Source organism: Erythrolamprus reginae, chromosome 2 (assembly GCF_031021105.1).
Source record: "Erythrolamprus reginae isolate rEryReg1 chromosome 2, rEryReg1.hap1, whole genome shotgun sequence".
Classification (NCBI taxonomy): Eukaryota; Metazoa; Chordata; class Lepidosauria; order Squamata; family Dipsadidae; genus Erythrolamprus; species Erythrolamprus reginae.
In genome coordinates, this window is record NC_091951.1 from 169,307,443 (window position 1) to 169,335,374 (window position 27,932).

Consider the following 27,932-nt stretch of genomic DNA (forward strand, 5'->3'; position numbering starts at 1 on the left):
TAATATGGAACTAAATAATAATTTAAAAGTTAATCCTTGTCTTATAAAGGAATCAGTCTTATTTACAGATGACTTCTGCATAGATGACTGTACTGTCTTCTCTGTCATTCACTAGAATAGAAACATAAATGTAAAAAATATTATCATACTGAGGAGAGACCAAAATAATTCCTTAAAACTAGATAATAAAATTACTTAGATCCATGCTTGCTGGTAGAAGAGTGTGACAAATTGCTGTCATTATACCTGGATAAGTCAACTATAAAGCTGATAACCACACTTTAAAAATTAGAATAGAATAGAATTCTTTATTGGCCAAGTGTGATTGCACACACAAGGGATTTGTCTTTGGTGCATATGCTCTCAGTGTACATAAAAGAAAATATACGTTTGTCAAGAATCATGAGGTACAACACTTTGTTTAAAAGTTGTGGACCTGCTTCTGAGTAAACAGAAACCTGAGTAAACCTTGCAACATTTCAGAAATAGACTTCACTTTAAATCAATAATTGTAGAACAATGGCAAGGAACCAGTTGTTTTTCAGACAATGCTAAATTGCAACTCACTGACTTTCTCACTCACATTCTAGCTATGGCTGCCAACAATTGCAAGTTTTCCATCCAATTCTAGGGAACTGCAGATAATTTTTATTTTAATTACATTGTATGTAATTATGTAATTACTGGCTAGTTTCACTGGCCCAAATGTATGCAATTCTTCATCCATAGACCAATCTCCAACCCTGTTAGCTTTCCATAAAGTTCTAAAAACCTTGTTCTGCTGAGCCTAGGGCACTACATGTCTCCTGCCTATATTGTTAACAGGCCAGTATCCACTTCAAATTAGATGTTTTAATGTTTTTTACAGTTCTAATGCTTTTTACTGTTTTCATTGTTTTAACCTTTTATACATTTTAATTGTAATCTATGTTTTGAATTTTGAGCTAGCCAGAGTCAATTGCTGAGATGTGTGACTATAGAAATCAAATGAATAAACAACTTACACATATACACACACAAAATAGACACACAAAACTAGAATGCTTTTGATCCATGCAAGTTATAATTACCATATTTGTAATCTGTCTTGGTTTTCATTTCCAAATTGGAATATTGAGTTATTTCATAATCTGAATGATAATGCAAGAAATAAATCGGGTGCTGTTATAATAGCAAAGGCAATGAATTAAATAACATTTCTTTGAAATAATTCAAACACTTAAATTAAGATATGCAAAATGGTTCAAACCTGAAACGATCCAAGTTCAAAATTATACATGAAACAAAATACATTTTGTGTTACTTTAAGTATGAAATAATGCAGGCTAGTTTCATGTTCAAGGAGGGGGGAGTTGGGGAGCCCTTGCAGAGCAGTGCCGAGGAGTTTCACTCATTTTTCGCTGATAAAGTCGCTCGGATCCGGGCAGACCTTGATTCCAATTGGAGAGCAGTGTCGGCTGACAATGAGTCAGTTGAGGTGACTAGGGCCTGTCCTTGTCCATCTGTCTGGGAGGAGTTTGACTTAGTGACACCTGATGAAGTGGACAAGGCCATTGGAGCTGTGAGTTCCACCACCTGTTTACTGGATCCGTGTCCCTCTTGGTTGGTTTCGGCCAGCCGAGAGGTGACACGGAACTGGGTCCAGGAGATTATCAACGCTTCTTTGGGGAGGGGGTCCCTCCTGGCTCCTTACAAGGAGGCACTTGTGCGCCCCCTCCTCAAGAAGCCTTCCCTGGACCCAGCCGTGCTTAATAACTACCATCCAGTCTCCAACCTTCCCTTTATGGGGAAGGTTGTTGAGAATGTGGTGGCACTCCAACTCCAACGGTCCTTGGAAGAAGCCGATTATCTAGGCCCTCAACAGTCAGAATTCAGCTATAGCACGGAAACTGCTTTGGTTGTACTGATGGATGATCTCTGGCGGGCCCGGGACGGGGGCTTGTCCTCTGTCCTGGTGCTTCTTGACCTCTCAGCAGCTTTCGATACCATTGACCATGGTATCCTGCGCCGGCTGGAGGGGTTGGGAGTGGGAGGCACTGTTCTCCAGTGGTTCTCCTCCTACCTCTCTGGTCGGTCACAGTCGGTGTTAATGGGGGGTCAGAGTTGACCTCTAGGTCTCTCCCTTGTGGGGTGCCTCAGGGGTCGGTCCTCTCCCCCCTGCTATTTAATATCTACATGAAACCGCTGGGTGAGATCATCCAAGGGCATGGGGTGAGGTATCATCAATATGCTGATGATACCCAGTTATACATCTCCACCCCATGTCCAGTCAGCGAAGTTCCCCCTACACGATTGCCTTTGTGGCTCCCTGCTCTGTGAACCTGTGTGCTGTGACAAGTGTATTAAAAAATAAGTAAAATTTAATAATATTCTTGCACTTGGAAACTGATTTATTTTTCTTATAGGTGCACGTTGGAGAAATTTCTCCTAGAAGAAAAGCATAGATCCAAAGTTAAGCGACTGTAGCCTCTCAGATCAGTGCTTGCTTTAACAAACACATGAGAAATTGTCTCTTGGGGCTAAACCAATACTTCAGTCTAACGTTCAGAAAGAGGGAAGGCTGGTTCCCATTATAAGGATGGCACGTGCGGAAGAGGATTAATTCCAGGCAGCTATTTCTGATAGATAGATAGATAGATAGATAGATAGATAGATAGATAGATAGGGTAGGGTAGGGTAGGGTAGGGTAGGGTAGGGTAGGGTAGGGTAGGGTTGGGTTGGGTTGGGTTGGGTGGGGTTGGGTGGGGTGGGTAGATAGATTTTATTTAAATGCCGCTCACTCCAAAAAGGACTAAGAGCGGCTAACAATAATCATAAACATAACAATGATAAAAATATTTTTATAAAAATAAAATTAGCAATACAATAAAAATAATAATATCCTACAAAAACATTTCATACTCGCAGTCAATCTTAGTTCCAGGCCTGCTGGAAAAGCCAGGTCTTAATGGCTTTCCGGGAAGACTGATTGGGTGAAGATAGTACGGATCTATGGGGGCAGTTGATTCCAAAGGGTTGGAGCTGCCACAGAGAAGGCAGTCTGATTTGCATTAAAAAGTATTATAAAACTACTAGACACCATTTCATTGACGCTATTCTTGGTGGCTACATCTTGAGGCTAACCTAATCCTCATAGCAATAGTAGTAACTGTGAGAGGGATCTTGGAGTCCTAGTGGACAACCATTTAAATATGAGCCAGCCGTGTGCAGCAGCTGCCAAAAAAGCCAATACAGTTCTAGGCTGCATTAACGGGTAGAATCAAGATTATGTGAAGTGTCAATGCCACTTTATAATTGCCTTGGTAAGGTCACACTTGGAATACTGCATTCAGTTTTGATCGCCACAATGCTAAAAGGATGTTGAGACTCTAGAAAGAGTGCAGAGAAGAGCAACAAAGATGATTAGAGGACTGGAGGCTAAAACATATGAAGAGCCGTTGCAGGAACTTGGTATGTCTAGTTTAATGAAAAGAAAAACTAGGGGAGACATGTTAGCAGTGTTCCAATATCTCAGGCTGCCACAAAGAAGGAGTCAAGCTATTATCCAAAGCACTTGAGGGTAGGACAATGGGTGGAAACTAATCAAGAAGAGAAGCAACTTAGAATTAAGGAGAAATTTCCTGAAGGTAAAACAATCAATGGAACAACTTGTCTCCAACACTGGAAATTTTTAAGAAGTTATTGAATAACCATTTATCTGGTGGTGCAAGATTTCCTATCTAAGCGGGGGTTAGAGTAGAAGACCTCCAAAGTCCCTTACAATTCTGTTATTCTCTGAAGTTTATGCACTGGAGACAAATTCCTTGTCCAATCACAGTTATTTTATTTATTTATTTTATTGTTTAGATTTGTATGCCGCCCCTCTCCGAAGACTCGGGGCGGCTCACAACAAGATAGAACAAATCATAAATAATCCAAATAACTTTAAAATATTTAAAGATTTAAAAGAACCCAATATACTAACAGACACACACACAAGCATACCATGTATAAATTGAACATGCCCGGGGGAGGTGTTTCAATTCCCCCATGCCTGACGGCAAAGGTGGGTTCTAAGGAGTTTACGGAAGGCAGGAAGAGTAGGGGCAGTTCTAATCTCTGGGGGGAGTTGATTCCAGAGAGCCGGTGCCGCCACAGAGAAGGCTCTTCCCCTGGGGCCCGCCAACCGACATTGTTTAGTTGACGGGACCCGGAGAAGGCCCACTCTGTGGGACCTAATCAGTCGCTGGGATTCGTGCGGCAGGAGGCGGTCTCGGAGATATTCTGGTCCGGTGCCATGAAGGGCTTTATAGGTCATAACCAACTGGAAATAGATCGGCAGCCAATGCAGACTGCGGAGTGATGGTGAAACATGGGCATACCTAGGTAAGCCCATGACTGCTCTCGCAGCTGCAATCTGCATGATCTGAAGTTTCCGAACACTTTTCAAAGGTAGCCCCATGTAGAGAGCATTACAGTAGTCGAACCTCGAGGTGATGAGGGCATGAGTGACTGTGAGCAATGAGTCCCGGTCCAGATAGGGCCGCAACTGGTGCACCAGGCGAACCTGGGCAAACGCCCCGCTCGCCACAGCTGTGGATCGAGGAAGACGCCCAAGTTGCGGACCCTCTCTGAGGGGGTCAATAATTCCCCCCCCAGGGTAATGGATGGACAGATGGGATTGTCCTTGGGAGGCAAAACCCACAGCCACTCTGTCTTATCCGGGTTGAGTTTGAGCCTGTTGACACCCATCCAGGCCCCAACAGCCTCCAGGCACCGGCACATCACTTCCACCGCTTCGTTGACTATCCAATCACAATGTCCAATCACACTTAGCCAATAAATAATATGCCTATTCCTATAGATATTTTGGGGAGCAAAGCTTAAGTCTGCGGAGAGGGGCGGCATACAAATCTAATAAATAAAAATAATAATAAAGATCATTGACGGCTTTGCAACACAGGTGCACCACCATGTACCTAAAAGGTGGCTTCTGTCCTCAAAGAGTAAGGGAGGGGCTATTTTAAATGTTCAAAAACATTTCCTTCTTTTTATTCACTGGCAAGGAATACATCTTATGGCAATGTTAAAATGTTAACAGTTACCAGCATCGTCATATGCAGTGCAAATATTGGATGCTTTCAGTTTTCCTGCAAAAAAACAAAAAAGAAAACAAAGTCGTAGAAACAATTGGTTCAAGTAAACAATGATCCCCCCCCCCCCGTGTCCGTGGTAAAACTACATTTTTCATGTTAGATTACTACAATGTAGCCTGCTTGGAGATCATCCAGAAGTTGCAATTGATCTAGAGTGCAGCAGCACATGTAATTATGGGCCTATTATTTAAGGTGTTGGTGATCACCTACAAAGTCCTATAGGACTGATGTTTGTGAGACCACCTGTCTCCAGCTGCATTGTCCCATGATCCCAGCTGCCATTCTAGGCTGGAGTGCTCCAAGTCCTCTCTTTAAATCAAAGACATCTGGTTAGACCTAAGAAATGTACCTTTTCTGTAGTGGTACCTGCCCTTTGTAAAAATCATCCTCCCATTCCCAAAAAAAGTGACTAGCCCTAATTCTCATAGCTTTTCAGAAGTCAGAAAAAACTGTCTTTTCTTTTATCATTTAGTTCGGGATATTAGATATGCTTGTCTTGGGAGGTGACATTATGTATTTGATGACCACAATATAGGTTGATTTTCATTTTTTACTTTTTTTAAAATGCCGTATTAGCTGCCCAAAGTTTCTTTGGCGGCCATATAAATGAAATCAAATGAAACAATGTATGCTGGCTCTGTTAAAAAGCGCTATTGCTAACATGTTGTAAGCCACCCTGAGTCTAAGGAGAAGGGCGGCATTAAAAAAATTGAATAAATAAATAAATAAATAATAAATGTAATGCAATCAAATGAAATTCTGGGATTCCCAGCTGAAAACCAGAGGTGCTCTCAGTCTGAATCTTCAAGGCCCTATGCAATCTCTACATTTTGAGCATAGTAGCTGATTAAGGTCCAAAATTTAATTTTTTCCTTAAAGTGTATTAATAGTTAATATATCATACCACAAAGGAGCCCTGGTGGTACAGTGGTTAGAATGCAGTATTGCAGGCAAAAGCTGCCCACAGCCTTGAGTTCGATCCTGATGGGGCTCAAGGTCGTTTCAGCCTTTCAGCCTTCAGAGGTCAGTAAAATGAGGACCCAGATTGTTAGGAGGAATATGCTGACATTTGTAAACCACCTAGAGAGTGCTAAAAAGCACTGCGAAGTAGTATATAAGTGCTAATGTTATTGTTATTTTAACTGAAGTTAAATTATAGATGTGAGAACCTTCTGCAACATATGGTTCCCCTATAAGGCTTTATAGGTGATCACCAACATCTTGAATTGCATCTGAAAACCCACTGGAAGGCAGAACAGCTCGCAAAACAATCATGTTGCCTGAATATTCTGTATTACAATTGTGTGCACTACAGTTAATTTAAATTTAATTGAAAAACAAAGGAAACTAATGTGGTTAGCTCATTGTACGTAATACATTTGCTAATATTATGCTCTATTCACTAAATTTGTAGGATACCAAACAGTTCTGACAAAAGCAGGGGTGGACTACTGCCCAGACGGGGGAACGCAGTGGGGTAGCGAAAATGGAGCTCCACCCAAGAGCACCCAATTTGCACAGAAAGATGTTGAAAGAAAATGCATAAGCCACGCCCACAGTGTGGTAGTAAAAATTTTGATAGCCCTCTACTGGACAAAAGGAATGTAATTATAAACCAGGCCCAGCCAATACTCACTTGCCTTACACCAAGGAAGGATCAATAGTCGAATTGTCACAGCTGCTACAATCAATAGCAGCATCAGAATGAGAGGAAGCACAATGAAAACAGCTAGATTATTATTTTCTGTTGATAGAAGAAAAAAAATCATATTAATGAGTATCTTTCATTGTTTGATGACATTTTAAATAAACTAAATAGCACTGCCTTGGATTCTAAACTTGATATTCCACCCTTAGTTTTGCTTATTAGTTTGGTTTGGTGTAGTGACTATGGCATCAGGCTAGCAATCGGGACACGATAAGTTTTAATTCCTAAGCATGAAGTCAGCTGGGTGAACATGGGCCAGTCACTCTCTTTCAGGCCTAGGAAAGAGGCAATCGCAAACCACTAATGAAAAACCTTGCTGAGAATTGGACAAAAGTGAATAGAATAATAATTTTAAAAAGCCGTGGAGAGCAGCAATTTCCCTTAATTTTCTCTTTTATCTGAAGATTTCTCTCCCTCCTTCTTCTCCCAAGTACTGTAGATGCTCAACGATCCAGAAACCTCCTCAACCTATGACCTTTAAAGCCCTACATGGCATGGGACCAGATTACCTACAGAACCGTCTTCTGACTTATGTATCCTAGCGACCGATTAGGTCCCACAGAGTTGGCCTTCTCCAGATCCTGTCGGGCAGGCAGTGCCATCTGGCGGAGCCTAGGGTAGGGTGACCAGATGTCCCACTTTGGGTGGGACAGTCCCACTTTTGGGCAATTTGTCCCATGTCCCACGGCGTTTTTAAAAAGTCCCGATTTTTTAAAAACAGGATGTCTGGTCATCTTAAGCAAAGGGTCGGGGCAATCCACGACGGGCTTGGGCTTCGAGACATTGGCTGGGAGGAGCACCACCTCCGATGGCTGATGGCTGGAGGTCTGGTTGCGGGGAGGCAGCTCCAGGCTCTGCTATTGACCGAGTGTGTTGCCTCCCCAGGTTGTAGAAGAGCATAGCCGAGGGGTGGAGGGCACAGAATACCACAAGCAGGTGGCAAGCCTTCTGCAACAAAGCGGCAGGAAGCTCAGTCCTGGAGAGCAAACATTTTTTTTACTCAGCCAAGTCAAGTGGAGACGCCTCATGGCTGCGTCCGGGAGCAAAGCATGTGGGAGCAGCAGTGAAACAAGCTCAGTGGGGTTGGACGGGACTTGACTGGGTGCAACTTTTACTCCAGGAGGCGCGGCCCCAACAGTAGCAGACGGGAAGTTGAACAACTATCCTTGTGGTGTGACCAGAACAATCTAGAACTGAATACACTCAAAACCGTAGAAATGGTGGTAGACTTTAAGAGAAACCCTTCCACCCTTCCACCTCTCACAATACTAGACAACACAGTATCAACAGTAGAGACCTTCAAATTTCTAGGTTCTATCATATCTCAAGACCTAAAATGGTCACCTAACATCAAAAACGTCATCAAAAAAGCACAACAAAGAATGTTCTTTCTGCACCAGCTCAGGAAGCTCAAACTGCCCAAGGAGCTGCTGATACAGTTCTACAGAGGAATCATTGAGTCTGTCATCTGTACCTCTATAACTGTCTGGTTTGGTTCTGCAACCCAACAGGACCGACACAGACTTCAGAGGATAATCAGAACTGCAGAAAAAACAATTGCTGCCAACCTGCCTTCCATTGAGGACCTGTATACTGCACGAGTCAAAAAGAGGGCGGGGAAAATATTTACTGACCCCTCACATCCTGGACACAAACTGTTTCAACTCCTACCCTCAAAACGTCGCTACAGAGCACTGCACACCAAGACAACTAGACACAAGAACAGTTTTTTTCCGAACACCATCACTCTACTAAAGAAATAATTCCCTCAACACTGTCAGACTTTCTACTAAATCTGCACTTCTATTCTACTAGTTTTTCTCATCATTCCTATCACCCATTTCCTCCCATGTTGACTGTATGACTGTAACTTGTTGCTTATATCCTAAGATTTTTATTAATATTGTTTCTTCATTGCTTATTTGACCCCTATGACAATCATTAAGTGTTGTACCACATGATTCTTGACAAATATATATTTTCTTTTATGTACGCTGAGAGCATATGCACCGAGACAAATTCCTTGTGTGTCCAATCACACTTGGCCAATAAAATTCTATTCTATTCTATGAGGAGGAGGATCCTCAGCCTGACATTATGACTTTCCTCCTTTTCCCCCGGCCAGTAGGCTGCAAGCAGCTGGCAGGTGAGCACTGCATTTGCGGTTTTGCTTCCGCTCCCGCATGCTTTGCTCCCGGACACAGCAAAGTCACCAGGCTCTGAGGGGAAGAGGCTTTACAACAGGGCCTGGTTGAAGCCTGCGTGAGTTTGGGCTCATGCAATCTCCCGTCCATCTTCCCCACCCATAATGGTGTCCTGCTTTGCCGAGGTAATAATCTGGTCACTTTAGCCTAGGGGAATAACCTTCTCTGTGGCCCTCTGGAATCAACTCCCCCAGGGGATTCACACCGTCCCCACCCTCTTTTTTCCTGCAAAACTCTGAGAACACATCTCTGTCGACAGGCCTGGGGGCACTAAGAACTTTTTATATCCCTGGCCCATGAATGAAGAATAATGAGAATGAATGTGGATGTCTGTTTCTTAAATGTATAGGGGGTTTAGAATTAATGTAAATTAGATTTTTATTTTTTTAGTAATGAGTTTTTGATATATTTAAATATTATATATTTTTTTTCCACAAAGAATTTTTTATTTTCTCTCCATTCACAGTACAGTTGAAAAATACCAAAAGCATCGAGTTGCTTTACAATAGTTCAATTTTACAAATTATATTATGCAAAGATCAATGCTGCCTCCTTAACCTTTGACATCTGGATAAAAATTAGCTGCTCAGTTTCTTATGTTGTACAAAAACAATATAAGCTAAGGCCTCTTTTAAGCTGTTCTAGATTTAAAATATCTCAAGATGATTAGGCTGTAAAATTTCAAATTTCTCCATATCACTTCTATGTCAATTTTCATGTATAATTAATAACCTTTTAAAATGATAATCTCCCATTAATAAGGGACCTCTATAAAAAAACATCAAAATAAACTTCTAGTGATGGACTCAATGAAAGAGAATGAAACAAAAAAAAAGCAAGAAAAAACATCTTCTAATAACACCCAATTAGCCAAATTGCGAAATTACAAAACCTAATAAGTAATTCCATTATATGAAAATTATAAACAAATGACAACTAACTAACAAAAAGGAAACAAAGTTTAAAAATAAAAGCTAAAAAATAAAATAGTAAGAAAAGCATATTTATAAAGAAATGAAAACAAAAATAAGAGAAAGAAAAGAAAAAGAATAAAGGAGAAAAGAAAGGGAGAAAAAGAAAAAGAAAAAAAATAAGAAAAGAAGGAGAGGAAGAAATGGAAAGGTAACTTCCTCTTCTTCTTATACTTCACCTCCTACCTTCATATAAAACCAATGGATTCATAAAACCTTAACGTTTAACCTTAAGCTCCTTTTTACCTCCAACCTTCTTTAAACCATATATCTATAGGTATTGTAAAAATAATAATGAAAAATAAAATGAGGAATTGAACAAGAAAAGAAAAGAAAGCCCACTGGAATCAACTCCAAAGTAAAATGCTGTATACCCAGCTAAATCATCATGCCCTAATCTAATCTTAACGCTGCATACCTAGCGGAATCATGCCCTATTCTAAATTTGTTAATCCCAATAACCAAAAGGAAAAAATTCCATTTCTTTAGTCCTAATTTAATTAAAAGACCTTTCAGCCCTTAATACACCTTTCTAAAATTATGATCTATATTTTTTATAATTAATAATTTCTATAATCAATTATTATTTTTATAGAACTTTCTCTTGCCTTATACCTTAAAAAAAGACAAAACAGGAAAAAAAACCTAACCTAATCAAAGAAAAAGAAACTTCTCTGAATACCCACTGGAATCAAGTTATGTATCTTTATGCCCTACTCTATTATTAGCGCTGTGTAGCCAGCGGAATTCTCATGCCCTATTCTAGTATTAGTAATCCCAATAGATAAAAAAAGAAAATCTCCCCCTCTCAGATACGAATTAGTTTTATACCTTTTTGTAAATATTCTAATGGTCATCAGCGAAAAGGGAACTTCTCTCAAAAAACCCACTGAAATCAAATTCTATATCTTTGTGCCCTACTCTAGTATTAGCACTACAAAGTCAGTGGAATTCTCATGCCCTATTCTAATAGTTATGATCCCATCTAAATATTCTGATGATTTCTAAAATCTATTATTAATAGTGTATAATCTGTCTATTATTAGTAATCAGTAATCAATACAGTAATCTGTATATTATCAATAAACAGTACATTATATTATATAAATTTCATCTTAATTTTTTTCCCCATACATACTCCTCCATATCATCTAAATTATCAATCTTTATCTGTTTAAATCAATAGAAACATAGAAACATAGAAGACTGACGGCAGAAAAAGACCTCATGGTCCATCTCGTCTGCCCTTATACTATTTGCTGTATTTTATCTTAGGATGGATATATGTTTATCCCAGGCATTTTTAAATTCAGCTACTGTGGATTTACCAACCACGTCTGCTGATTTTTAATTTTTATGTTTTTAAATCAAAAGTTTGAATATCTTAATTCTGATTCCAAATACCTTGTATCAAAAAGCAATTCATTCATTACATTCCTGGTTCTATTTCTGTTTTTACTCCATGCTAATTATTTTTAATAAAAAGAGCCTGTTAACTATACATTAATTTCCTTAATCTTGTTTCCTTGATATTACTTTCTTATGTTTTCCACACTAGCTCACATCGATTTACCCCACTTCTCTCCTCCTTATAAATCAGTAAAATAATCATCATCATTGATATCAGTCTTCTTAAGTAAGATAGTAGAAAGATAAAAATACAAAAAAACATACCCCATTTCTATATTTGTTATTTCATTTTTATTTATTCCATAATTTATACTTTGAGTATACCCAAATAATATTTTTTAAAGTCTAATAAACCTCTTGATTGTATATCATTTTTGTTCCAATCAGTTAGTTTCCCTTTCCTTGAACCATACCGTCCCCAAACCAAAGTACATTCCCCCTAACTTTATGCATTTCTTTTGGTCTATACTAATCCAAATCCACACAATCCCCCAAATCCAGATTTCTTCATGTATTGTATTCTTTGTTGTGAGCCTCCCTGAGTCCCAGGAGAAGGGCGGCATAGAAATCTGAAAGACAGACAGACAGACAGACAGACAGACAGACAGACAGACAGACAGACAGACAGACAGACAGATTCATAATCTAGAAAATAAAATAAATTGAATTATTGGGAAGGAAGAACCTGGGTTCTTACTTTGTTTCTTTTCTGGCATTTACCAAGTAGAATTCTACAAAGTACAGTATTGTTTTCCTAACAGAAAAAGTGTGAGGAGGACCCCATTAATGTGCCTAATAGTTATAAGAGTCATTGAGACAAAAAATGAATACAGGCAGAGATTGACTTTAACATTCATTTTTAATGAAGTAAGAATTGGGAAATATACATGTCTGAAGAGTGTTTGGAAACTTCAACTCGTGCAGAATGCGCTAGCAATCATGGGTCTTCCCAGATATACCCATGTTTCTCCAACTTTGTGGACTGCATTGGCTGCCGATTGGTTTCTGGACACAATTCAAAGTGTGGTGATGACCTATAAAGCCCTACATGGCATTGGACCAGATTACTTATGGGACCGCCTTCTGCCGCACAAATCCCAGCGGCCGATTAGGTCACACAGAGTTGGCCTTCTCTGGGTCCCGTCAATGAGACAATGTCATCTGGTGGGGCCTAGGGGAAGAGCCTTCTCTGTGGCAGCCCCAGCCCTCTGGAATCAGCTCCCTCCAGAGATTCGTACTGCCCCTACCCTCCTCGCCTTTTGCAAGAGCCTTAAGACCCATCTATGTCACCAGGCATGGGGCAGCTAGATATTGCCCCCTTTTCTGTGACCTTTAAATGTTATGTGTGGAGGTGATTGAGTAAATTGACTGCTTTTTAATGTAATGGGATTTTAGATTATAGTTTTTTAACTATTAGATTTGGAAACATATTGTTTTTTGTACTGTATTTTGTGAGCCACCCCGGGTCTTCGGAAAAATAATAAAATAATAAAATAATAAAATAATAAAATAATAAAATAATAATAAAATAATAAAATAATAAAATAATAAAATAATAAAATAATAAAATAATAAAATAATAAAATAATAAAATAATAAAATAATAAAATAATAAAATAATAAAATAATAAAATAATAAAATAATAAAATAATAAAATAATAAAATAATAAAATAATAAAATAATAAAATAATAAAATAATAAAATAATAAAATAATAAAATAATAAAATAATAAAATAATAAAATAATAAAATAATAAAATAATAAAATAATAAAATAATAAAATAATAAAATAATAAAATAATAAAATAATAAAATAATAAAATAATAAAATAATAAAATAATAAAATAATAAAATAATAAAATAATAAAATAATAAAATAATAAAATAATAAAATAATAAAATAATAAAATAATAAAATAATAAAATAATAAAATAATAAAATAATAAAATAATAAAATAATAAAATAATAAAATAATAAAATAATAAAATAATAAAATAATAAAATAATAAAATAATAAAATAATAAAATAATAAAATAATAAAATAATAAAATAATAAAATAATAAAATAATAAAATAATAAAATAATAAAATAATAAAATAATAAAATAATAAAATAATAAAATAATAAAATAATAAAATAATAAAATAATAAAATAATAAAATAATAAAATAATAAAATAATAAAATAATAAAATAATAAAATAAAATAATAAAATAATAAAATAATAAAATAATAAAATAATAAATAAAATAATAAATAAAATAATAAATAAAATAATAAATAAAATAATAAATAAAATAATAAAATAATAAAATAATAAAATAATAAAATAATAAAATAATAAAATAATAAAATAATAAAATAATAAAATAATAAAATAATAAAATAATAAAATAATAAAATAATAAAATAATAAAATAATAAAATAATAAAATAATAAAATAATAAAATAACAACAACAATAATAAATATTATTGGTTTGGTTACTATTCTCCCCTCACTTCTTTATTGTGTGTTGTTATTTTCACTCAGTAAAATGAGGAAGAAGAGAAAAAGCTCACAATGGGTATTTCCTTTGTCTAGGTTGCTATGACTACAGATTAAACATTTCCTTCTCCTTTTGAAATATTGTTTCCAAGAGTAACACAGAAACCAACAACAATCATTGTTTAGTTTAAAGCATAAATAATTAAATTGTGGTTAGCAGTTGGGGCATAAATGCATGGAACAGAGAGGATTGTTTCTAGAAAAAGTTGATTTTTAAAAAAATCTATAGTCACTATTTTTTAAAATTTTAGTGATATATATTACTGCCCATAGAAGAAGTAGAAGTAATAGCAACCCACTACTGGCAGCAGCACTGGGGGAAGGAGGAAGGTGGTAACGACGGTGCGGCTCTGGCTCCATTTTCAGGCCACCCCCACCTCCCCTCCTATTTCTGTCAAACTTCAAAGCCACAGAGCGGGCCAATGGCTCATAGGGAAACATCTTATATCAAATGCAGCAGAGCAGTGGGAAGAGGTGCCTCTCGGGAGCAATCAAAGGGGCGGTAGGACCGGGGCCCTGGTTTGGTGGGCAGGGGAAAAGTGGCTGAGAGGAGGATGTGCCTGGTACTCAGATTTATAAGCCACCCTTCTCCAGTGGATTCAGGGCAGAGTACAAGACAAAACAGATACAAAATCTTTAAACCCCAAACATTAAAAGAAATCTGTAGGGCAGGCAGGCAAGTGTCCCAAACCCCAAGCAGGAAAACGGAGGAAAGGAGCTCGAGCTGAGCCTCCCAGCCCTTTCCAGGCATAATTTAATTTAATTTAATTTAATTTAATTTAATTTAATTTAATTTAATTTAATTTAATTTAATTTAATTTAATTTAATTTAATTTAATTTAATTTAATTTAATTTAATTTAATTTAATTTAATTTAATTTAATTTAATTTAATTTAATTTAATTTAATTTAATTTAATTTAATTTAATTTAATTTAATTTAATTTAATTTAATTTAATTTAATTTAATTTAATTTAATTTAATTTAATTTAATTTAATTTAATTTAATTTAATTTAATTTAATTTAATTTAATTTAATTTAATTTAATTTAATTTAATTTAATTTAATTTAATTTAATTTAATTTAATTTAATTTAATTTAATTTAATTTAATTTAATTTAATTTAATTTAATTTAATTTAATTTAATTTAATTTAATTTAATTTAATTTAATTTAATTTAATTTAATTTAATTTAATTTAATTTAATTTAATTTAATTTAATTTAATTTAATTTAATTTAATTTAATTTAATTTAATTTAATTTAATTTAATTTAATTTAATTTAATTTAATTTAATTTAATTTAATTTAATTTAATTTAATTTAATTTAATTTAATTTAATTTAATTTAATTTAATTTAATTTAATTTAATTTAATTTAATTTAATTTAATTTAATTTAATTTAATTTAATTTAATTTAATTTAATTTAATTTAATTTAATTTAATTTAATTTAATTTACTTTACTTTACTTTACTTTACTTTACTTTACTTTACTTTAATTTAATTTAATTTAATTTAATTTAATTTAATTTAATTTAATTTAATTTATCCGCTCCTCTCTGAAGACTCGGGGCGGCTCACAACAACAATACATACAGTAAACAATAATACAAATCCAATTAATAAAAGTAGAATTAAAACCCTTTAATATTAAAAACAATCAATGCGGCACAGTCATACCATTCTCAAGTGCTATAGTCAGAAGAGAGGCATAGGTGAGTATTCAACATTTTGCGGAAGACGGGGAGGGTGGGGGCAATTCAAATCTCCAGGGGGAGCTGATTCCAAAGGGCCGGGGCTGCCACAGAGAAGGCTCTTCCCCTAGGTCCCACCAGACGACATTGTTTAGTCGACGGGACCTGGAGAAGGCCAACTCTGTGGGACCTAATCGGCCACTGGGATTCGTGCAGGCGCAAAGAGATTTGCCACTGATGCTTCCTTTCTGGGGTGGTGGAGCTGCGCTCAAGGAATGCTGGAAACCTACTGAGGCACACGGGGTAGCATTCGCTGCCGGCCCCGCCCTTTGCTCCTTCCCCGGCTCTTTGGACCTCCACCATTTTTATTGAGCTACCACCCCACAAAACCCAAACCCTGACAAACACCCATCGTTTCAGGCAAAATGGAGTTTGCCTGTCACTCACTCGTGGACTGACTCCAACCCTGTTGGCATCCCAGCCCCTTACCTTTAGCATGTCTTCACAGCTGCTCCGCCGGACCCTTTTGGCTCTGTCACCAGAAAATGGCTGACATTGCCTCACTTCGGTACAGGCACATAGCTTTTGGAGGAGGCTTTTCTGAAGCCTGGGGAGGGCAAAAATGGCCTCCCGCCTCCAGAAGGCTGAAAATCAGCTGGCTAGCATGGGCATGCGCACTGAAGCTGGTATAGGGCAACGCCTCGTGTGCCCTTGGATATGGCTCTGCGTGCCACTTGTGACACGCGTGGCATAGGTTCGCCCTCACGGACCTAGATCTTGCTAAGTTACAACTTTAGTATTCTTCACTGGACAATCTTTTTATTTACACCAGACTCTCTTCACTTGGCTAGGAAATCCTCCCAATACTGTTATATCTCATTCACTATGCTTTTTTTCATTTATTTTCCTATTTATGGAGCAAATGTAGTCTAGAGCAGTGTTTCCCAACCTTGGCAACATGAAGATATTTGGACTTCAACTCCCAGAATTCCCCAGCCAGCATTCGCTGGCTGGGGAATTCTGGGAGTTGAAGTCCAAATATCTTCAAGTTGCCAAGATTGGGAAACACTGGTCTAGAGCCAGTGAAGAGCTATCAAAATTTTTACTACCACACTGTGGGCGTGGCTTATGCAGGCCGCCCTGCATTTTCTTTCAACATCTTTCATCTGCAAATTGGGTGCTCTGAGGTGGAGCTCCATTTTCGCTACCCCACTTCATTCGCCCCTGTCCGGGCAGCAGCCTACCCCTGTCTAGACCCATTGTATATCTATAATGACAGAGATACTAATCAGGTGGAAAATACATGTACCTCTTAATGTAAAGTTGAAAGGTGGGCTGTATAGTGATGCCATACTTATGTTCAGGTTGTCGGCTTTGCACTTATATGGACCCAGTTGATTGTTGGACTGGATTGTGAGGTTAAATACAACTTTTTGTTCTTTCATGCTCTGTAGTGCAGGACCTTGCACTCTTACTTTGTTTAAAAATAAGTTGTAGTTAATTGGCAGACAATTTGTCTTCCAGTAGCACATCAATGTCACATTTGCTCCGATGATGATTTCTGATGTGGGACTATAGATTTTGATATCCTTCGCAGTCTTTGAGCAAGAGGCATTATTCTGAGGTGATTCTGTAACAAAAATAATTGAACATTGATTATCAATTTTATTACTTTCAATGGCACTGATTCTTCAGCACATCCTCATAAATTTCATGCTGCAAAGGGAAGCAGGGTCTAATTGAGAAATACAAATCCCCTCTCTGCCTTATTTATATCCCATTGTGTCTTTCGGTTATCCAAGATGGTTGTCTTCTGAACCCCCCTGTTGTCTCCATTGATGGGATATAATGACCTAGGAGTTTGGCTTTGCTATCCTCCTATGAAAATCCTCTAACAGACTTTTCTGTCAACAGCACAAAAACCTGTTTCATTAGTGTTACTGCTACCACTTTACTTTAGCTAAACTTAGATCAATGAACTTTTCTGCAGCTACTGGATAAACAAACAAACAAAGAAACCCAAAATTCATACAGAAACAAATCCATAATCGCGGGATAAACAACAATAATTAACCCCCCTGAAAAAGATGTTGTTTTGCTGCCAAGTGAAATTTGTTGGGTAGTTTTCATTTGTGAATGATTTCTGGAAGTTGACTTTTCGGCTCTCCGTTCCAAATATTCCCCTTCTCCAAAATAATATGGACTTGTGTTGGAAAATTTTTGAAAAATTTAAAAATACAACTGGATTTGTGAATTGCATAGAAAGGAAAATCCATATGGTAAGCATTTTTAATTTCCAGCTATTTTTTTTTTAAAAGCTCACATCATATATTCCCCCCGATAAATACTACTGAAGATGGATGTTGCTCATCATTATAAGGAATGCTTTAAAAATTCTTTCTCCGATGCAGATCCTGTAAACAGATAATTGCTTTCAGCAATGCTTCAACATCTATGATGTTCATCATCTTAATTTTCAATAATGGTGATTTGTTTTGTGTGTGAATAAAAATCAACATGTTTAGCTCTGAAATTTTCTGAACTAGAGCAAGGGCAACCTTTTTGGGCACCAGGGACTGGTTCAGAGGAGAAAGACTTTTCCTTGCATTGAAGTAGGCGTAGTTTCATGCAGTGGTGAAATCCAATTTTTTTTTACTACTGGTTCTGTGTGCATGGTTTGGTGGATGTGGTGTGGGCTTGGTGGGCAGGGCTTGGTGGGTGGGGCAGGGAAATGATACTGCAAAATCCCCATTCCCATCCCAACCTAGGGCCAGCCATAAGTGGTATTTGCTGGTTCCCCAAACTACTTAAAATTTCCATTTCCGGTTCTCCAGAACTTGTCAGAACCTGCTGGATTTCATCCCTGGTTTCATGTGCTGCCTGCATCTTGCGTATGGGGCTTCACTTGTTTATGTGACTGGGTAGCTGGCCTATCATGGCCCGGTGCCAGTCCACACATTGGGGATTGGGGACCCCTAATCTAGAGAATCTAACCTTTATCTCTAGGAGCTCTGTTTCTCTTCACCTACTGCTTTTTCATCTGCATACATTTCATTAGTGTCAAAGATGATAAATCATCAGCAACAGCAACTAGAATAATACACTCAATTTATTTTCTGAGTAGTTTATCTTTTTTGTCAGAATAAAACAATATTTTGGCTGTTCTTCAAGACTAACCTCAGCTTTGAGAAGCCTTCTGTAGCAGAGGCAATAGAAAGTTTCTGTGATTCCTGCTTTGCTTCCCTGTTTTTTGTCAACGGACAGTAATGAAAGAATTTTCACAGAACCCATAAGCAATAGAGCAGTCCAAAGATGAACAGGTAACCTCTTACACATTGTTGGAGGTCTGTGATGTAAATAAAAGAGTTTCTATAACTGTTCTGCCGGGCTCTCTGGTAGTAGCCTCCCGAAAATTCAAGGGTACAAATTTCAGACACACACACACGTTTGAAAATTCAAAACAATGTTCTTTATCACAAAATTCAAAATAAACTAAGCACTCTTTTTGTATTGCAAAGAGCACTCGTCCCAAAACAACTGGGTAGTCTGTACAATTTCCCTTAAGCAGTCATTAAGTACTTAGCTAGCAGCTGTGAAGAAACTTCACACCCCTTCTTCTTCCAATGAAGTGAGACACACACAAACACAAACACATTGCTCTGCTTTGGTTTCAAAGGCGTGAAAAATCAACAAAGTCCAGAAAACAGCAACACACGATTCCTGAAGAACTGCGATCAGATACTCTTTCACAACAGCCAAAGCCACATGCTGCTATTTATAGCAGCAGCCCTAATTACTGGAGCCCCACCCAACCACAGGTGACCTCATTTTCTCTTGTAATAATCCTTCAGTTGTTGTCTCCTATGCATCACTCTACGCATGCGTGGATGTGTAAGGATGATACAGATGATTGATCTCCTTCTGGGCTGTCTGCCAAACTCCCCTCTTCCCTGTCACTCATGCTTCCTTGGTCAGAGGAGGCTTCATCGGCAGATTCCATCGGGAGCAAAACAGGCCTGTGGCATGTGGATGTCTCCTGCGCATCCACCTGCACGTTCCTTGGGGCAGGAGCTGGGCCAGAGCTAACCACAACACATACCAAACTGAAAATCTGGGATTTCTAAAGTTTGAATGGTGGTCCATAGCTCATTTTCCTCATCACGGCCTCCAGAGAAGAGACAGTCTTTTCAAGGAGCTTATATTGATGTGTATTGATATAGATTTCATTCCAGCTGCTCCCACAACATTTTGCCTGCACATTGACCTGTATATGTGTTAATGGTCTTTGTAAAATCTACTTGGTGTTCTATATGGAGTTTTCCTTGAAGAGTTTTTGCAAACTTCACCTGGTGCAAAATGCAATGGCATGAATGTGTGTGTGTGTGTGTGTGTGTGTGTGTGTATGTGAGAGAGAGAGAGCTGGTTTCCAGTCTCTTTCCAGATCCAATTCAAAGTGCCTTTAACATATTTCATGGCATTGGACTGGGTTACTTGAAGGATCCTTCCATTCCCTACCAAACAGATTCTTAGATGAAAAGCGAAACAGTTTCAAAGAAAACACTAAGAAAGTCCAGTTGCCTTTCGGAAAAAAAAAACCTGTGGGACAACCGTGATCTGGATGGTTGAGAATCTCTGTAAGCATCAGTTTTAACTATATGTCATTATAGCTATTTATTGTATACTGGATATCAAAAGGGAGCATTTGAACATCATGAGTATTCTGATTAGTGTCCATAATATGCTTTTGCTATTATCACAATACAAAAATACAGATATTGTAATCTTGACTTCATAGGTGGGTTCATACACCATGCAAAACCATTATTTGTTCATTGTGGTTTGTTGCGTTATTGCTGATATTTACAATTAATATTGTGAATTATAGTACTGAAAATAAATATAGGTAGTACTTGACTTAGGACATTTCATTTATTGACTGTTTGAAGTTACAAAAGAACTAAAAAAACCTGACTTATGACCATTTTTCTCACTTATGACCATTGCAGCATCCCCATCAAAATTTGGATGCTTGGCAACCGAGTCATATTTATGACTGCTGCTGTGTCCCAAGGTCATGTGATCACCATTTGCGACTTTCTGATAAGCAAAGCCAATGGGGAAGCCAGATTCATTTGATAACCATGTCACTAACTTAACAACTGCAATGATTCACTTGACAATTATGGCAAGAAAGATAATAAAATAGGACAAAATTCACTTAACAAATGTCTCACTTGGCAGCATAAATTTTGGGCTCAATTGTAGTCATAACTATTTGTAATGCAAGGTCATAACTCATGAGCTAAATACTGTAAGTCAAATTGGTTGGAATGGTAATGATTGACTTTTCTTCATGCTCTTTGCTTGGCAACAAGTCTTCAGTAGCAGGTTAACTCTCAGCATAGTCATTTATATTCTTCTCCTTTGTGAATCTTCTCAACTTTGAATAACATCTAACAGCATGATCATCGATAGGCAGTGAATGTAATTTCAATAAAGTAAGATTCAATAAAGTGGATTTGCAGCATGGAAGGAGATACACCGAGCTCCAATTTAGAGAACTGACATCAGTTTATAGGAGATGTTCAGAGTATATATTCCAAAATTGAAGATTAAAAATGTAATAACAAATATTTATTATTTTGTGCAGTGTGAGCACAGTAGACACAGAAAATCCTCAGCCATTCTTTCATCATAATATACAACCAGATTCCCAAGGTGACTAACAGACAATTAAAACTTTTTCTATATATATATATATATTTATATAATTTTAAAAGAAAAATGTATATATTTATATATACATATATATATGTATGTATAACATATTTTTGCTGATAATGAAAAGGAAGGGAGACTAGTATAGATCTATTTCAAGCTTATTTATTCTTGTCAACCAGTTGTACTATTTGAACAGGTAGTTCTCCATTATCAGCACAGATACTTTAGCAGACATCACAACCAAGTTAATGAAGTAATGGTCTTAATGGAAATATTAGATTTATAATAGAAAATACAAATATAACATAAATGTACTTCTGTAATTTCAGGGAGAAACTCACCAGGGCTGGCTTTTTTATCCTCCTTAACACCACCATTCTCCTTTGAATTTTGCACCCCTAAATAGATTAAAATTCAGAACAAATAATGTTGAGTGACATTAAACAAACTGAAACATTTACTATTAAGAAACATTAAACAAATTGAACTATTATGAAACATAAAGCAATCCTTACACATTAACAAGAGATACAGAAATCCTAGTCTTCCAGTCATCTTTAAAACAAGAATGAAGAAGCTGCTTCCTCTTTTGGGCAAAACACTGGCTATGTCAATAAAGTTTTGTCTGAAGAGGAAGTATACGCAAATCAATGGGTAGGAATCAGTAGAATGAAAAGTTACAAAAGTTTGTTTTTAAAAGTGTACTGATGCTTCTCTGTACTAGTTTCTGTTTCTGCTTAATTTAAGCTATTTTGAGGGGGGTGGGTTGTTTATAATTGGAAAGCAAGTTTGGAATGGGTTCATGTCATTATTGTAAATCAAACATGAAAAAAGTCACCAGAAAACTCCATTACAAATCTGTTTGTATACCCTGAGGAAAAAGAACACTAAGCCGAAAAGTGAAAATGACACATTATTTTGGAAGAAAAAGAATAGAGAAGTGGAAGAACGGATTCCTAAGTGTAAAATGGGGATCCAAACCTAAGGCCCAACAATTGTAGTAATAGTATTTTTTCAATTTTAATATCGCCCTTATTTTTATTCATCTCAAGGCCACATCAAATGCTTCTTATCTCCTAATTTCCCCACAACAACCACCCTGTGAGGTGGATTGGACTGAGAGAAAGTGACTGGCCCAAAGTCACCCAAATGATTTCTATGTTAAAGGGTTAAATAGGGTTCAGGAGGGAAGTGTTTTTAATAGGAAAGTGAACACAAGAACAAGGGGACACAATCTGAAGTTAGTTGGGGGAAAGATCAAAGGCAACATGAGAAAATATTATTTTACTGAAAGAGTAGTATATCCTTGGAACAAACTTCCAGCAGACGTGGTTGGTAAATCCACAGTAACTGAATTTAAACATGCCTGGGATAAACATATATCCATCCTAAGATAAAATACAGAAAATAGTATAAGGGCAGACTAGATGGACCATGAGATCTTTTTCTGCCGTCAGTCTTCTATGTTTCTATGTTTCTATGGATGAAGCTGGATTAGAATTTACAGTCTCCTTGTTTCTAGGCCAACATCTTAACCATTGCAACAAGCTAGCTCCATAATCATAATCATAGTTATAAATAGAATAGTAATTATTCCCCTTGTTATGTAACAGGGAAGGGAAAAAAACGGGTCCCAGATAGATTGCCTAAGAGGTACAGTAACTTACTTAGGCAATCTCTTTATTCTGAAGAAAAATAACAGTTCAGGCACAGGGCAACATATACGGTAATAAAGCGACTATAACAGCTAATGCTTGACTGAGCAGAGAGTTCTACTGTAGTATTGCGGTTGTTATTTATTAAACCTGTATGCTGTCAGATGCCTAACAACTCTGGGTGGCTTACAACAAACAAATTACTATAAACATCAATAAAAGTCTCACTCTCCAGAGGCCTGGATGAAAAGTCAGGTATTCATGACTCTTCTAAACAAGAACAAAGATGGGACCACCCATTTCTTTGAGGGAACTTTGTTTCAGAGGGAAAGCCCTGCTACAGAGAAGGAGAGGAGAGGTAGGGATCCTACCGGTTTACACCAGTTCTATAGAACCATTAGTAACTTGGTGGCCTGGGTCACTAGAACTGGCAACGACCCAGGCCTGCCACGCCCCGAGCTAGTTTTCTCGGCAGCGCCATAGGTGACGCCATCTTGTTTTTTGCTTCTGCACATGTGCAAAAGCTTTTTTAAAAAAAAATACTGTGCATCTACATGCTGGGAACACAACATGCACCCGCCCACACGGCGCATCCTTGAGAGAACTGGTAGTAGAAGAATCCAGAATCCACCCCTGTTGCCGAGTCCCAAGAGATGATGTTTAATCGAAGGAGCCCAAAGAACACCAACCCAGGAAGATTGAATTAACTAGGCAGAGGTTATGGGAGATAGGCAGTCATTCAAGCAACCAAACCTATGTGCAGACAGGATTAAAAGCTTTCTCTGACTGGCATGCCACGGAGTTGGCTAAAATCCTGTGATAAGGCACCAGATAAACAATTACTGGCATTCCACAGATACCACCTTTCCTATTAACAGACTTCCTCCTTGAACAACCCTGGAGAGAAGAGATATCCCCAAAACTGCATGTAGGCCATGAAACAACACAATTGACCATTCACTGTCCATGAGGCAAACCTGAGGCAATCCATGCTTTAAACTAGCCAATAAGTTTGTCTATTCGCTAATATCAAATGAGATGTAACTTGAGGACTAAGGGATGACAATAAAAAGGGTGCAAAGTTTTGTCCAGGACACGAAGATGTGCCTTCCCAAACGACATGCATTTTTGCCCTCTGTCTCTTTGATTGACATTAACCTATGTCATGTAAGACTTTATAGATAACAATGAACCAGAGGTTCCCCTCCTTCACAAGCCCCGGCCCTATCCCTGCTTCTTCCTCCACAACCACCTCTTTCATTGGGCTTACCTTCCCCTCGCGGTAGCTGGTGGCAAAGAGAACTAAGCAAGCTCTCTTTTTTCAGTGTGACTGAGAGAAGCCTTCCTGAGGAGGCCTGAAACAGTTTCCGCTGAAAACTACCCGAAGTCTTGAACGTGCCGAAAAAGCCACGGCAGATGGCATTGCAGTGGGTTTCTCAGAACATTTTGAGATCTCTGGTAGTTTTTGACGCAAGAAGCCTCCAGCTAGCTGCTGCTGCCGGCTCGGTTCTTGCTGGCATAAATGCAGCGTCTGGGTGGCTTCTTGAGCTAAAAAAAAAGACATGGCTGCCTGCTCCTGCTGCGCTGGTTGAACTTACTTGGGCAAGTTTGAGCAAAGTGGTGCACCAGGCAATGGCATGCGCCTGCCCAGCCAGTGCATAAAACAGGGTGGTGGTGCATTAGAGAAGTGAAGCTGAGGTAATTTTTGTTGCAAGAAGCCTGCAGCCACTGGGTCTTTTTTCCAGTGTGGCTGGATTCCAGTTACCACATGGGGGGGGAAAGTGGCGGCTGCAGGCATGTGACAACAAGGGTGGTGGTGGAGAAAATGCGGGCTGGTGGGGAGCCCAGCAGCAACAATGGCTCAGTCCTGGTTTGCCACCCCTGGCAGCCAGCTGCGTGAGGAAGGTAAGGTCACAGTCATGGGATGATGGAAGAGGCAGTCTTGGGGGAGGAAATGGGGAGATTAAGGGCCGGGGCCTCTGAAGGTGGGGAAACAGGACAACACATCATGCTTAACAGAGAATGAGTGGTAATCGGGCGGTAGCTCCAGATGAAGGATGGAGTCAGGGAATCACACATTCTACGATGTGGCCAAGGCAAGCAGTGAGTGGGTAGACATCTGGGGTAAGGCCAGAGCTGAGAAATTGCATATTGCCTGACCCAGCTGAGGTGGATGTTTAGTGAGTTGTGGTTCTGGGGCAAGGTCACAGCCAGGGAATCACGCATTCCCCAACCCACCCAAGCTGCGTGGCAATTCTGGGGCTTTGGGGAATGGAGGGTGCCTGGGTCCCTGGCCTCCAGCCCAAGGCAAATAGCGAGTAGGCAGCATGCATTGCTTACCTTTGGTGAGCTGAGCTGAGTGGGCATTGTCGAGGCAACTGGCAAGGTGATTCGTTGGGCCATGTGGTGAAGGCAACATATATAAGGCAAAGGCAATGACAAAGACAATTGTCGAAGACAACATATATAAGGTAGGATTGGGCGGGGCGAGTGTCAAGCAGGCAGGTGGGGCAAGCAAGTATCGAGCAGGTAGATAGGGTAAGCAAGCATCAAGCGGGTTAGCTGAGTGAGTAGCAAGTGGGCAACTGGGTGAGGGGGACAGGGGGGCCAGCCAGAAGTTGCTACCAGTTCAACAACCAGGCCAAATTGCTGCTATTGGTTCACCCGAACCAGTGCAAACCGGCTGAATACCACCTCTGGTTTCCACTCACCCCCTCCATAAATCATTTTTTATGTAAATGTAATGGTGGAATTCAAACAAGACTTCAATAACAAACAAACAAGCCACAGTTTATTTTAAGAAGACAAGTTTTAAATTTTGGGGGGGATGGGAGACGTTTGAAAATTTGAGAATATATATATGGGCATGGTCACAGAATGTCTATCCAAGCTGCTAAGGCTGTTCCCCAACAAACTCTGTAGCCTATGATGCCTTCATTCATCTCATCTGATCTTGAGGTTGCAATATAATACTGATTGTAAATTAAACTAGCTTAAGCACAAATTGACGTTTACCTTTCACAGAAAATATCATTTTAAAGTTATTTTTCAAGCAGTTCAGTCATAGTGGAATTTTATGAAAATTTAATTTTTGTCAGAAATGCAACTTTCTCTTTAAGACAAAAAGCAAAACTTGGTTCGTGAGTTTTCATTCCTAAAATCAGTCTTTTGTGGAGCAGTAGAAGGCCTGGCCCAGATAAGATCAGGCGGTTCTATGGTGGCTGTTTCCACTAGATGGTGCCATTATGCAGTGCACAATTGTCTGACTGTATCTTGACATCCTAAAATGATATTTCTTGCTTATGTTTTTTAGCATGACCACCTTCTCACAAAAACATCAAGTGGATATTGCAGATATTCTCTCCAGCAAGGCAGGAGAAGAAGAAGGATAAACAAGAGCAAAGATTGGTTTCCTAGGATTTGTTGTGACGAACAGTAATAAATACACTAAAAAGTTTATCGTTCTAAACATCACAATTACTGAAGCCCATTGATTTATTTAGAAAGTAAAATGCAGATCCAAAAAAATGCTAATAAACATGCTCTTATAATCTGGTTGCATATCTGATATATTTTCTCTGAAAGCTACTTTTCATAATTCTCAGGAAAACTAGAAGGCACGCAAATATGGCAATTCTTAAGCAATGTACAATATTCAGGATTTCTGGGAGAGTTCAGAGTAAAAAAAAGGGGGAAAGGGATCTTTTTTTCTTAGCCATTTTCGCTCTCCTAACTGGCTCTCCTTCAATTATGAGGATTGCAGTCCAAACACAGTTGGAGAAGAGACAGGTTAGGCCAGAGTTTTTCAAGGTGTGATGGATGTAGTGAGGAGCTGGATCCCCAGGAGGAAGGGGTTGCATTCCAGAGGAGTAAGAAGGAACTCAGTCTAGATACTGTGTATGAGAGAAAGAGAGTGGAGACGGTGCCTCCCTAATAGTTCACAAAACATATTGTAGGTGCAGATAATAGAATCCTCAATCTGGCACGATTTTGTCTATAGTTGTGATACAACGAGAAATTCAGCTTGGAAGAATCACCATGTGTATCATTCTTGGTTTGGGGCCTAACACAACCTCATCAACTTTAAGATGGTGGACTTGACTTTCCTGGCTGGAGAGCTTCTGGGAACTGGAATACACACATCTTAAAATAGCCGAGATTGAGAAACACGGCACTTCCTCTAATTCAAGGAAGAAAGAAAGAGAGGCTGTCTTACAGCTGCCTAGTTCCAATTTCCTTGGTCTCCGGCAGTGTTTCCCAACCTTGGCAACTTGAAGAAATTTGGACTTCAACTCCCAGAATTCCCCAGGCAGCGTTCGCTGGCTGGGGAATTCTGGGAGTTGAAGTCCAAATTTCTTCAAGTTGCCAAGGTTGGGAAACACTGGTCTATGGGATCTAGTGAATTAGCTGTTCTATCCTGTTGCTTTCCTGTGTTTCTTGATGTCACATTTTGTTTTGCCTTGATAAAGGTCTACATGGAGTGGAGGTGGTGGTGGAGGAGGAGGAGGAGGGCCAGACCTAAATTGTTGTGTTCGTTTAAATAATTGAAGAAATTCACTGATTGGTTAAGATGCGGCTAAATGTAAGTTGCCGCCAAAGTTAAACAGTTGTCAGTTAGAAAGCCCGCGCTTAAGATATAAGGTATAAATAGAGCAACGGGTTAGCCGTTGCCCTTGTTGGGAGTTGCCTTTCAGGAGAATGCTTGCTCGTTGTGATTTACTGGATAAACGTGTTACGGTTCAACAGAAGTCTCCGGTGCAGTGATTTAACAGTGGCGACGAGGAGGTCGAACTCCCGCCAAGCAACCATGAGTTCGGTCATGGCTCCACCACCACCTTTGTTTAATTCAGACTCGGAATCCTGGACATCATACAT

General features: G+C 38.3%; 1 protein-coding gene across 1 annotated transcript; it reads right to left on the reverse strand.

The window, feature by feature from the left end:
- On the reverse strand, positions 1-27,932 carry MILR1 (mast cell immunoglobulin like receptor 1). Its single transcript, XM_070736773.1, has 8 exons — positions 27,778-27,932; positions 21,918-22,027; positions 21,744-21,800; positions 16,991-17,311; positions 6,772-6,879; positions 5,085-5,129; positions 1,071-1,130; positions 1-111 (listed from the first exon to the last, which is right to left on the reverse strand). Exons 1-8 carry the CDS (start codon positions 27,930-27,932, stop codon positions 59-61), a joined length of 909 nt encoding a protein of 302 aa, XP_070592874.1. The 3' UTR covers positions 1-58.

Excerpts from the sequence above, each read along its gene's own strand:
- MILR1 (XM_070736773.1), bottom strand. The coding sequence starts at position 27,932 with ATGTATGATGTCCAGGATTCCGAGTCTGAATTAAACAAAGGTGGTGGT. Across the intron at positions 22,028-27,777 it reads AACCGTAACACGTTTATCCA|ACAAAACTTTATTGACATAG; the intron begins GTAAATCACAAC and ends CTTCCTCTTCAG. Across the intron at positions 112-1,070 it reads CAAGACAGATTACAAATATG|TGAATGACAGAGAAGACAGT; the intron begins GTAATTATAACT and ends TTTCTATTCTAG.